The sequence below is a fragment of the Anabrus simplex genome, chromosome 6 (assembly GCF_040414725.1).
Source record: "Anabrus simplex isolate iqAnaSimp1 chromosome 6, ASM4041472v1, whole genome shotgun sequence".
NCBI lineage: Eukaryota > Metazoa > Arthropoda > Insecta > Orthoptera > Tettigoniidae > Anabrus > Anabrus simplex.
The window spans coordinates 194,460,636-194,474,724 of record NC_090270.1 but is presented as its reverse complement, the minus strand read 5'-3'; the positions used below and the strand labels follow the sequence as shown (position 1 = coordinate 194,474,724).

Below are 14,089 nucleotides of genomic sequence, written 5' to 3'. Positions count from 1 at the left end.
ATTGTTCTACGCCAGCTTCTGTGCATGTGAGGCACTGTGGGTCGGTTCCACTGATCGTTTTAAATTCATATCCATCCATTCATTCTTCGCCCTCACGATTCGAATTGTGGTCAGTGGATGTTTTGGGGCTTTTAATTTGTCATTTCATTTCATCGCCTTTCGTACCATTAGGGGCTGATGACCTCGATGGTTTTTTTTTTTTTTTTTTTTTTTTTGCTAGGGGCTTTACGTCGCACCGACACAGATAGGTCTTATGGCGACGTTGGGATAGGAAAGGCCTAGGAACTGGAAGGAAGCGGCCGTGGCCTTAATTAAGGTACAGCCCCAGCATTTGCCTGGTCTGAAAATGGGAAACCACGGAAAACCATCTTCAGGGCTGCCGATGTTGGGATTCGAACCTACTATCTCCCGGATGCAAGCTCACAGCCGCGCGCCTCTATGCGCACGGCCAACTCGCCCGGTGACCTCGGTGTTAGGCCCCTTTAAACAACAAGCAACATCATCATAATGCTATCATCAGTCTTCATGTACTTATCACCATAACCAGTTCAGTAACCCCAGATTCAAGAACATGATTAACCGTGCCTGAAAGAAAGCTAATTTCCAGTTGAATATGTTGACTTTGATGCTCCAGACAATGTTATCTGGGAGACTGAAGATACGCATTGCTCAACTCCCAGCTACGCAGATCCATTATTCATCGACTGTGCTTATTGAGGTTCACATTTGTGCTTTACAGATTTCTACATCAAGACCCATGACCATGTATATATAAGGACAGCTGTAGTAGAATAATATTTATAGCTGAGTTTCCTGTCATATTCATTATTATAACAGTATCTATCTAGGTCCGTAAACATATAAGTATAATTACTGTTCTGGGCAGCTGAAATTGGTATTATAAACTGATTACAGCTGAACTTTCAATCATATTTGATTTTGTACAATTGTCAGTCAGGCACTTTGTGAATGTTCCTTGTAAAACAAAATTGGAGGAATTGATATCACAAACCAGTAAACAACAAGTAAATTTTTACATTTATCATCATAGTGTTTTGCCTTTCCCATTATAAAATACATTTCCTTTATTTGTTTCAGCATGGTGATGTATCGCCATAGGCAGCCAGCTCTTCGCTTTCATGCAATAGATCTAGACCCATATGGTTGTCCGTCAGTATTTTTGGATGCAGCTGTTCAGAGTGTCAGTGATGGAGGCCTTCTACTCGTCACTTGTACAGATATGGCTGTGTTGGCAGGTAATAGCCCGGAGACCTGCTACACTAAGTATGGAGCTGTTTCTTTGCGGACCAAGTCTTGTCACGAGATGGTGAGCATCTCTTGCTCATGGAGGTTACATTGACCTTTGTTATGCGCATTTTTTTTTTTTTCTATTACTTCCTTGGAAAAAGAGTAGGCATCAGGATTTCCCTTATCCAGGAGGAGCCAAATTGGTTCCTCTGCATTGTTAATCAGATCCATCGTATTCTGAGTCTTCATCCATCAATCCATTTTTTGCTTTGACATTCTTTCATTGCAGTGTATTCAGGACTTTAAGAAGCTGAAAATTCACATCTGAGCAGTTTAAATGTCAGGTTACTTGCTTTGCTTGCCTCTTCATTCGTCTATTTAACATGTCTGGCTCCGTTTTATCGTACAACTTTTCTACCTTCATTTCTTTCCTTGTATGTTCATTTCCTATTTCATCTTTCGGGTGTAACATGCAGTACTTCTTTGGAATTTATTGTGTACTGCCTGTATGACTTTTGATTCTGGCCAGGTGGTAAGGCAAAATAGTAACAGTAGCACTCAAAAATATTTTGTCTTGTCAGTAGATTTACGGACACATAAAAGAACTCCTATGAGACAACATTCCGGCACCTGGGCATCTCCGAAAACTGTAAAAGATAGTTGGTGGGACGTAAATCCAATTATTTTTAATTATTAAAAAATATTTTGTAGCTAGGTATTGTCTGTTGTCAGCACTTTGTTTACATGTAGGCACAGCAAGGTAGAGCCCTCATTCGAGTCATGCAGTGTATAGTGGTATGTTACCATGATCACATGCATAAGATATGTTTTACTACGGTAATATCCGTAGGAACACATTTTACTTTTGTGAAATGTTCCAAATAGTATATTGTACGATTAAATGGGATTGTGTTACATTTATGTATTTTTTTTTGTGAAGGTTGTTGTCAGCTTGCCAAAACAGGAGTAGTATTCTGTAGATTTAAGAGAGACTCCCCTAAATGTCTTATCAGAACCAAAATCCCAATCTAGTGTGTTTTTAGGGTGTTTGGGATATCCCAACAGTTGGTAAGTGTGTGGAATTGACATCAACAAGAAGAAGGGAAATTCACATAACAAACCCAGGTCAGATCAGCCTCAGAAAACAACCATACAGGAGGATAGAATAATTTGGAAGCATTCAGTTGATTCCAAGGAATTTTTCAGGGGAAATCAAGGATCGTTTACAAGAGCACTATGGATTGGATCTTCATGTTTCCACTGTAAAACACTGTTTAGCAGCTGCAGATTGAAGTGGTAGATGCCCTGCAAGAAAACTTCTGATCAGTCCAAAGAGGAGAAAGACCAGGTTAGAGTTTGCAAAGAAGTATGACACATGGAGGACTAAAGCTTTGTTGAAGGTCCTTATGGAGCAAAGAAAGGAAGTTTAACCTTGTCTCGTCTGACAGTTTCAGGTATATTCAACAACCAACAAACTGGAGAAACAATGTACAGTTCCAAGTACCAACCATTAATCGTGAGAGTGGTAGCATCATGTTGTGGGGTTGTTTCTCTAAGCATGGATTTGGTTCTCTTAAATAGAGGTATACTGGATCATTTTATGTATCATGAAATTCTATAATGTCATATGAAAAGGAATAATAGAATATGCTTCAAAATTGGATATTTCAACAAGACAGTGATCCAAAGCATTCCTCCAGCCGTGTGAGGAATATGTTTTCTGAGAAGGAAGTTAGTTTTGGATTGGCCAAGCCAAAGCCCACACCTGAACCCCATTAAACACATCTGGGAGAAATTAGACTGATGTGTATGTTAAAGGAATTACTCAAGGATCAGTTCTTTGCTGCTTTACTTTTGCATGAGCTTCTGGATTATACGCACGAAGATGTGGGGTTATCAGTGCTCACGGATATGCAAGTAAGTACTAAATTTGTGCCTCGGCATCTGACAGTGATTTTGTGTATTGTTCTGTTGTATTAAATACTTCTGGTCCACAAAATACTAAGTTTATTTTTTTATTTTCTAAATGAGAAAGGTGTTGATACTAAATCGATCAAAATATACATACATTTGCTTGTGTTGGTAACTGATGTTTTGTAATTTAAACTGCTTTCTTCAAGAGAATTTCAAACAAATGCTACCTACAAAATACTTTTGAACACAGATTATTGCCTTGTACATTATTTCTTTTGACCTTCATTGATATACTTTTTGACATAGACATAGAATAACATCTATCCTTTTGTTCCAGTACCGGATCTGTCAGTAAAAATCTGTCTCCCCCCCCTCCAAAAAACTTAGCCTATAGGAATGTGTATTGTCCTCTTTTTCCGGGGTCGCTCAATCGGCAAAGCGAGAGTCCCATGGATGGAACGTTTGCAAGGCCACCTTCACTATATCGGGACAGACCTTTTAAAATTTATAGTTTGCAGGGCTGAAGGTGATTGGACAGGTGACATGGCATACTGAAAATCATAACCAAATAACAACAAACATTTATTAAAGCAACAATCTGGACATTTAAAATAATAAAACAAATACAAGTACACCTGGACTCGTTTCAATGAATATAAAACTAATTTACATAATTTGCTTTTGTTTTCTTTTAAAATAACTATCAAAATATTTCTTGAATTCCTTATCCACAAGTACTTCTCCCAGTCTCAATGTTTATTTAATGTCACTGTAACATCGAACAAATCAAATTGATATTAGTGAAAATGTTCGTTATAATTGAATAACATGGTTTCCATATATACTTGTTTGGATTTAACATATCACTTTAAAGTTAAGCGTTTTACTCTTAATTTAAGCAACTCACTTCGCTAAGAATATTTCAGTCATCTTGCTGCTCATTAATTCTTTAGTAATTTCAAAATTTTACTTAATTATTATCTTAAATTTATCAAATTATTCTCATAATTCCTTTAAAGTTTGCCTCTAGGAAATACTCTTGTCTTCCTTATTTCATTCATGAATTAATAATTCTATTCAAATATTTCCTTTACAAAGAAATTCCACTCAAATTCTATGATATGACTGTATTTTACAAATAAAATTTTTACTCACAATTTCTTGGACACGATTTTTCTTTTTACAAATATACATTTTTACTCAAATTCTTTGGCTGATTCCCTTCCTTCTCATATTCTGTTTGATTGTATTCCTTCATCTAGTCATGAATAATCATTCATTAACTAAGTTAATTATTAACAGAGAAATAGAGCACAATCACAGACAAATATTCCAAATCCAGCTATATCAAAAATTATCACAATCGGAGTATGCGAAAAACTCACCAAAAGAAATCCTAAATCAAAAGTACACTGGTGCAAAATATCATATGGCCATACAATTCCCTCAATCATTTGTGAAAAATAGATTTTATCACTGTGTAAATTTTATTATCATTATTATTATTATCTCGACCCTTCTGGTTTTATTGAAGACCCTATAGTAATAACGTCCATAACTCATAGCAATGAATAACAATATAATACGAAGACAAATGACCTCAACCAGGTGAACTTCACCACCATATATCATTTTGAATGCTTCGTAGAATACATCTACTTGAATTCATGGAATACTTTCTAAATTATTGTATTATATAAAATTTGTTGTTGAGTTTCAAATTATTATTATTCCCTAAATACAATAACTATGGCTATATCCATAACCATGAATATCATCAAGACTAACGTGTACCCGAGCGATCACTACACCGTCAATTATCCTCATTATAGTATCATTGTACAACTATCACTCACACAAACTTATATATCTCAACCTTATTATACTTCGTCATAACCATTATTTTTATTTCCATGTCTATTACTTTCAAATACACTATCTCGAAGAAACGCACGGTGGCTGATAAATAAACGGGATCCATTTAAGGTCAGATTTATATTCAAGATATCTCAATCTCTATCAATTCTTTAGTTGGATCATTGCTTTATGGTCGGATAATGGATTCTCCGGGAAGAAATTGGAGTGGAAAAAATGAATGATAGAATAGAGAAGAGCCGACTATGATGGTTTGGGCACATAGGCCTAAAGCGAATGAGCGACGAAAGAATGCCAAAAAAGGTGATGGAAATGCAAATCCAAGGAATAAGAGGCCGTGGACGACCACGATTGAGATGGAAGGATACCATCCAACGCAGCATTATAGAAAGAAACCTGGATTGGGACACAGTGTTGGAGGAGGAGTGGTGGAAAGACCGAAGCAAGTGGAGAGGAACCATATTTGCCCCTACCCGGCTACAGCTGGATAAAGGGAAACGATGATGATGATGATGAATGGATTCTTATCATCTTGATTTTTAACAAGACCTTTCATTATTATTATTATTATTATTACGGCCTCCAATATACCAGTGATCCATCTTCGAAGATCTTGACTAACTCATATATACCATCAGAGAATTAATAAATCAGTGAATCAATAAAATACATGCTCTACTCTACCAGCACCAAAATGAAATAATTACTTCTCTAACTAGTAGCAAAATTTTTACTTTACACAAGAATACAATCTTACAGATAATCTACAGAAAGAAAGGATAATACTTAAAGAATACTCATGGTTTCGATGTAGATCCCTGCATCAGGAACTTAGATGCCGTTGAAGGTCCTCTCTGAATTATGGAAGATTGTAGACATACAGGTTCATTGTGCTGGCTCCCACACCTTCGGCTTAGTAGTTCATGACTTCAGTGTAGCCAGATACTATGGATTCACACTGATAATCTCTTGAAGTTTCCTTGGAAATTCTGCTTTGTCGATCCATGGTGAAATATCGGCTCTTGTAGTTGGCTGAAACTAAAACTTATATTAAAAATGTGCTCCACCTGTTGTATTTCACTAATTTGTACACTAAAATACTTAACTGGTGCAACGCTGTACAATGTAGCTCAACACTTTGTTAAAGACTTGAATTGTTACCCTGTTATAATTTCTATGGCACTTCATAAAATCTCCAGAAATTGGAAAATCAAATACGAACTCATTAAAAACATCTCAAATAAAGTTCACCATTGAGGTAGAAAACGCTCGGAGTTTCCAGATCCATTTCTCCGATTATGTTGCCTCTTGACGCTTTTATAGAACACTAGAATCTGCAACAGTCAAAATCTAGAAAAATACTGTGTTCTCACAGAAAATACTGTCTTATCGCCTCAATGTTTTCACTGAAGATGAATGTCATGTACTTCTTGTAGTGCGATGTACCATAATTCAATCTATACTGTTCTAGAATGTAATCCGTACTGTTCCGTAGTTTGTACTATAATGTAATACACTATAATAGTTTTCTTCCCTCGCCAAACATACGAGTGAAAAGGTGACGTAACCTTTGGTTTCATATTGGATGAAAGTAATACTTTAACATGATTCGTCCTTCCATATAAGGTGGAGATGATTCTAGAATTCTCTCGCCCCCTTCTTCAACTCTTACTGCATGACGTGTTCTCCAATGTGACGTAGCCCAGGTCTTTGACCGCTTGACCCAGTTCCGCTCAGCCCGCAATGCAGAGACCTGTCAACCAGCTGATGCCCTGTCCGTGCATACTCGTGTATAATTGTACGTGAAATAAATCAAACCTTAATATATGCTTACAGGGCACCATTTGGATGGGAACAGTATATTGTAGGAATCATTCAGATAAGGATCAGTTCTTTGCTGCTTTACGAGAGGAATGGACCAACCTTGGAAAAAGTAAGGTCCAAAGAGTTTTCCCAAATAACTTTCAAGGTCAGATTGCACAACAGTAACTGTAAGGTTTTGTTCATTTTGTCTGCACAAGATCAATCGATATATGTAATAAAATTTTGTGAGGGAACTTGATTAGGTAAGTTAAAAAAATTGTGAACTTCATGAAAATTTCCAAAATGTTTCAATATCTTAATTTAAAGAAGGTTAAAGCCTACTGCAGACAGAAGGAAGAATGAATCAAAAGGAATTGAATAAGCCTAAAATGTCTGAACTAAGGTCAAGAGAGCCTCAATCGAGTACTTCTGCTACATCCATTTAGTTTGCGAATGTAGATGTGCACAAAGACATTCGTGCTGTGGTCGAATCAATGTAGATTGGAGGCAGAGTAATTTGCAAAAGGAGAGCCCAGGCAAAAAGAAATCTTTGTAAATCTAAAATCTGCAAATTCACTTATTTCTAATACCCTCATAACGTATTCTACACCCAAAAGACCTGCGGCCACTGCCCACTTTTTTTCCATTATACATAAAAACTCTGTGATAGAAAACACTCCCCAAGTTTTATGTTCTATATTCTGTCATGAATATGTGTTTCTTGCATGGAAATCACCCATTGACATTATCCTACCCTTGCTGTTGACAAAGGCTAGTACTTCTCTCGGTGCTTAGTCAGCCTTCTCCATCCTTATCTGCTCCTTCATATGGTGAATACACCAAGATTGTTCTTATCCTAAATCCTGCAAATTACAAGTTATCCACATCATACATTAATTTATGTGCCTAACCCAAAACTGTGTTGTATGCTGTGATTTTCCTAATGAACAGCTCCACCCCTCACTCTGCCGTTTCCCTTTTAACACTGTTAGAACACCTAGTTATCTCCTATACTTTTCTTATCTCCCCTTACCCAAACATCATTAACACCTAACACATCCGCATGCATTATTTTACTGACTCAAGTCTTCCGTAAACCTCATTGATGTTGATAGCACTCAATTGAATTCCAGTTTGTTCACTGAGTTGTTCACTCCTGTAGGTTTGAAGATCGCTAAAAACATTCTGGGCTAGCTCAGTAAATTTCTGTGAGTGGGATGATCCTGGCTTTATGCATAGACTCACTGAGAATTTTCACTCTTAACAGTTTATGAGTAGTCCTAGCTACTGGAGCACAAAAAGGACCACAACTCTTACGTGTTTGAGGTGCCAACTTCTACTCCATAGCAGCTGGTGTCCCAATTCTCAGGACCACCTATTTAGCCACTCGGCTGTTGTTAGCAAAAGATTCATTGTTCAGAAAATGGAATGAACAGATGACAACTTCCGGCATGTTTTGAAATGTAATCCAACTGAGACATAGAATTTTACTCTCACTTTCACCATTTTGCAGTAGAGATTGTGAGGGTAGGAAAAGCAGTTCTGCTGTTGATACCATTATATGAGGAGCAAGTCCATGAGCAGCTTTATGCGTAAAATCTCATAAGTCGTTCGTGGCTAAACCAAAGATCCACATTATTGCAGAGGCAGGGCAAATTGGTAATTGCACTGCGGAAAGTACGTACCTTGTGGCCAAAAGCTATGGTATATGATTGGAAAAAAAAATATAGCTCCTCTAGAACATACAAACTGTAATTGGAGGGCGTTTTGTGGACAAAAAGTAAAGTTTCCAGAAATTGAAAACAGGATACTCGAATACTGTAGAAGTCATTACAGCAAGAATTCATAACGGCAAAAATATTTACTTGCTGTACCAGTTTGTCGTAATGTCAGATTCTTTTTGTAAAAGTCGGAAAAAGCCCTACACACATTAATATCTGTATTTTATGCCAATCAGTTTTTCAAAATTCCGTTTTCGGAGATTTCCATAGTATGGCTTACTCGTTATTTTTCTAATTACAAGACAACTGACTAGTGTTGCCAACTTATATTTACAAGATCCCGCTTGTCCGAAATATAAGGCTTCAGGAAAGTGTGGTCTTCAATAATACGCTGATAATTTTATGGACCCCTTGCAAATGTTTTTATATTTGTTTTCTGGTATTTTTCACACCTTTTAATACATGTTTGTTATTTAATAAGCCCCAGTGGAAAAGGTTTTCTTATATGTTCTCTCATCTTTTTTTCATGCCTTTTAATACTCTCATCTCATATTTAGAAATGGTAGGTAGCCTATATCTTTCACTGTACCCATGCATATACGAAGGTAAATTGGACGCATGTTGGAAAAAACATATCAAGTGTTTACATATACATGTACTAACAAGGTTTGATTGAATAAACTAACCTCCGAAACCAGTTATCCACTCTGCACTGTATTTTGAGTTGTATCACATTCTTACTTAACCTAGAACTATTGCAGGTTTATCTGTCAAATGCTGCAGTTACAGTAAAACTTCTATATAACGGACACCTTCGGGACTGAAAAAAATGTCCGTTATGAAGGGGTGACCATCCAAGAGAGGTTATGAAACCGGTGCCATTAAATATAAGTTGGAACACAATAACCCATGGTATTGCATGTGTTAACAATTCTTGCAGATGTACCTTTAGTTGTATACAGTATTGTACAATATACTGCTTTCTGAATATTTCTAGCCAGCCATTCGAAGCTTTGAAATCTCCAATACCTAATTCTGCTGTGAATTCTAACACTTATGCTTGTATCATTGGTCCTGACACAGGGACATTCTGACTTCTTATTTTAGCGAACCACTCTAGCATTGCTTTGTCAATGAGAGCTTCACTACCACTTTGAATCAGTTTAATGCGCTGTTCGTTGCTATTTAAATGCCATTCTTTCACTAGTTCCTCTTGCTTTTTTCACAATTTCAGCTGCCTATTTCTTTCCAATCTTGAACACTTCGGACAGTTTACGCACACCACACTTCTCATGTTTATGATAGTCTATTATGCCTACCCTTTCTTTTAGAGTTAAAAACTTCCTCGGAGCCATCCTTACACCAACTTACTAACGTAAAACTGAACACATCAAAAGCCGACGCGTCAAAGAAAAGTAACCTGACAGAGAAGGTACGAATTCCAGCGCTGTCGAGCGTGTCAGATCACACAACTTCTGGAAGTGATAGCGTAGCTTAGTGTTGCCTTCCAAGAATGTGTACAGCCTGGACCAAAAGTTACGTGTCTGCGATTCTTGGAAGTACCGCCTGTGCAAAAAGTAAGCACATACATACTGTACAGGACACAAATACAGTATTTTTTTTAAAAGAAAGTGTCCATTAGGAGAGGTTTAATTGGAGTTTTTCGTGTCTATGATGTTTCCACGTCCGTAATAAAGGGTGTCCTTGTAAGAGGGGTAAGTTTACTCATAAACAACGTGGTATTTAATTACGGACCTAGAAAATCGTCCGCCACAGAGTGTCTGTTAAGCCAGGTTTTACTGTATTTTCTTCAGTATACACCATGAAAATTAAACCATGCCTGTAATCACATATTAATCATAATTGATCCATATTATACACCAATAGAAACTTGAAAGACTGATCCTATGTGAAGATCACAGAAATAACAACAAATATTGTCACAATTTCTATCAAAAAGTACGATTATAAAATTTTTTGAACAAAAGAATTTTTTTACATATTTTGTTTTAACAAAAGAATTTCCGATAGATAATTTATTTCTGAAACATTGTATTCTTTAACATAGAAGTTTTTTTTTTACATATTACCCCACAGCTCTCCACTTTTGATTTTGAATGTTAAGTAAACGCAATTTTTAAACAAAACTGATTTTGAGTTCCATTCACATAATGGCAGCTGCATTGTGGGGAGGAAAGTTCATAGGCCAGGGGTGATGAACGGCAAATGGTACATCTTGACCTGGATAATTATTTTCTTGTGGTTCTATGTCAGTCCAGTTCACACTTATCCCTTCACTGATTTCTTCAAATATTGACATACTGCCAATAATATCACCTGCACCAACTTGAACATCATTCTGGTTATTGGAATTTCCCATTACTTTTGAGACACCGTGTACTTTGCTGTCACTTTCACCACTTTCAGGAATATTATTTCCTCCCTGGAAATAACACAACCACTGTCACTAAGATCTTCAAAAATCAAGTGCTGGATTTCAGAATTGTCATCAAAGCAGATGGACCATTACTACATTAATTTAATAATTAAATTGTAATTACAATTCAATACGGATCATAACCATGAAGTTTATAACCCATGGTAATAGAATGCAAGTAAAACTTCATTATATAATATGTTCTTTCATTTCAGTAAGGAGAATTTTTTTTTCTAAATTGAATATTTCAGTTCGGATTAACGGGACTCTAGAGTATCTATCTCTACGAGGTTTGATACTCTTATCCATCATATCCTTTGCTATCCAAAGAGCTATGTGTTGCTTATAGGAGATTCTCCAGCAATTCCCTGAGCACGATATTGCTGTAATTTTCTTAATAGACTATTATGATGGTGAGATTGCCGATTATAACGGTATCGTATACTGTATCTGTATATTCCAAAATGAATCGAAACAACACATACCCAGAACTGAGGTGGAGAGTGTGGAGGCGGAATGGGACATGTTCAAGAAAGCGTTTGTATGGTGCAGAGAGTGTTTGTAGCAGAAACCTGAAAGAGTGAAAGATAAAGACCCCAGGGTGGAATGAAAGGATAAAGTAAGCAGTGAAATATAAGAAAGCTTGGCAATTGGGAACATGCATCATTTTCAAAAATATTTTTTTTGAAAAGTACACCAATGAAATAGTACGTAAACGTATTACTTTGTGGTATGTTGCCTTGTTTTCTACCATTAAAAAAATATTTAATAGTGCCTTTCCGCAAGGCGAGTGAAACGGCCTCTGACGTAAGCGGCGCGCTGTGACGTCACGATCCAGTACCGCATGGAGCTCTACCAGCCGTTGTGCATCAGCCGTTGCTAAAAGCCGATTGTTTATTATTCATGATCGCGAATAACTTCAAAATGACAGAAGAAAGGTTCAAAACAGCACATTCAGACAATCTATCATGTGTAAATGTCATCATTCTTGAAAAATAGTGACTTTTGTGGCCGCAGAAATTCGCGGATAACAAGCAAGTTTGTAAGTGGCATCTTTTATATACGTGCAATGTACTGTAACCCATAGTATTAGGATAACAACGAACCTGGATAGATATCACATCACTTTCTAGACTGATTCCCCTATTAAAGAATAACATTACATTTTCGGGCTTTCAGCATTAGTAAAGTAAGAAATCGGATTTCAGCACTAACATAAACATATAGGTAGCATTATAGTGCTAGTCCGCTTCTGTGGTGTAGTGGTTCATGTGTGCCACTCGCGGAGGCCCGGTTTCGATTCTCGGCTCTGCCATGAAAGTTAAAAACAAATAGTACGAGGGCTGGAACGGGGTCTACTCAGCCTCGGGAGGTCAACTGAGTAGAAGGGTTTCGAATCTCACCTCAGCCATCCTCGAAGTGGTTTTTCGTATTTTCCTACTTCTCCTCCAGGCACCTAAGGCCACGGCCGTTTCCTTCCCTCTTCCTTGTCTATCCCTTCCGATCCTCCCATCCTCCAACAAGGCCCCTGTTGAGCATAACAGGTGAGGCCGCCTGGGCGAGGTAATGGTCCTCCTCACCAGTTTCATCACCGTACTCAAAGTCTCACGTTCCAGGACACTGCCCTTGAAGTGGTAGAGGTGAAATCCCTCGCTGAGTCCGAGAGAAAACCAACCCTGAAGGATAAACTGATTAAGAAAGAAAGAAAGAAGGAAAGAAAGAAAGATCATAGTACTATAGGGCTATAATCTATCATTCCCCCAAAAATATATATTTATGGTTGGGACAACTGGCCTACCCACTTCCGGGGCCCATGAAAGAGAATTAAATATCTTTGTAGAGGGAAAAAGTTAAACATGATAAAGATAAATATAACTTCATCTAGTTTTCACAAGTCGGGCTGAGTGGTTCAGACTGTTGAGGTGCTGGCCTTCTGATCCCAACTTGGCAGGTTCGATCCTGGTTCAGTCCGGTGGTAGTTGAAGGTGCTCAAATACGTCAGCCTCGTGTCGGTAGATTTACTGGCACGTAAAATAACTCCTGCAGGACTAAATTCCTGCACATCGGCGTCTCCGAAAATCGTAGAAGTAGTTAGCGGGGCGTGAAGCCAGTAACATTAATTACATTTGGCTTTTAACAAGCTGAGCATATCAGGAAAGAAAAGTGTCCTGGTGACATTTTAGTCGCTCAATACAGGAATGTCTTTGGGTGCTGTGACTTTTACTTTTTTTTTGTTTTGTTTTGTTGTTTGCTTTACGTCACACCGTCACATATAGGTCTTATGGCGACGTTGGGACAGGAAAGGCCTAGGAATGGGAACAAAGCGGCCGTGGCCTTAGGAACTGCCTCAGCATTTGCCTGGTGTGAAAATGGGAAACCACGGTAAACCATCTTCAGGGTTGCCGGCAGTGGGGTTCAAAACCCACTATCTCCCGGATGCGAGCTCACAGCTGCGCGCTCCTAACCGCACGGCCAACTCGCGCGGTATTTTTACCCTTCGGTTTATTGACTTGGCTTGTATAACCTAAAACTTAGGCTAAGTTGGATAATATTTTAAACACCTACACCACTATTTTCACCTTTGTGCAATTATGTTATTTATATCATTAATATTATGATAATTATTATAACTGAGCATTGTTAACTTATAAGACCCCAACAGACAATCATTGGTTTTGTGTAGAGTTATACATTTGTTAAATTCACGTTGTTTCCTTTCATGATGTACACGCCTATTCTTTGTTACATTATAGAGTATTTAGATATAGCCTAAATTTCTTTACCAATTAAGCTCTTCAATAAAGACATACATAACTGTCCCATGCCAAGATATATTGGTAGAATTAGAGCTGTCAAAATGGTTCATAATCCCTTTGATTTATTATCTTGACATGGATCACCCAAAACATAGGTTAGGTTTGGAGAATACTTTAATAATCAGCATTATTTAATGCACTGTTTATTACTTTCATATTCCAAGATGTAATTGAAGCATTTAAATAAAGCATCATTCATTAAAATTTAAAGTTTTACCACTAGAACAGCTGACATGGAAAAGTGATTTGAAAATTCAAACAAATTCATCTTACGT

At 37.4% G+C, this 14,089-nt stretch overlaps 1 protein-coding gene across 2 annotated transcripts in view; it reads left to right on the top strand.

Moving 5' to 3' along the window:
* The window catches only part of LOC136876300 (tRNA (guanine(26)-N(2))-dimethyltransferase), a 96,239-nt gene that overhangs the window by 12,170 nt on the left and 69,980 nt on the right, over window positions 1–14,089 (top strand). For both annotated transcript variants that reach the window (XM_067150132.2, XM_067150133.2), the window contains one exon: window positions 1,099–1,327. In XM_067150132.2, the coding sequence (XP_067006233.2) occupies window positions 1,099–1,327 (229 nt within the window). The remainder of the gene's footprint in view (window positions 1–1,098; window positions 1,328–14,089) is intronic.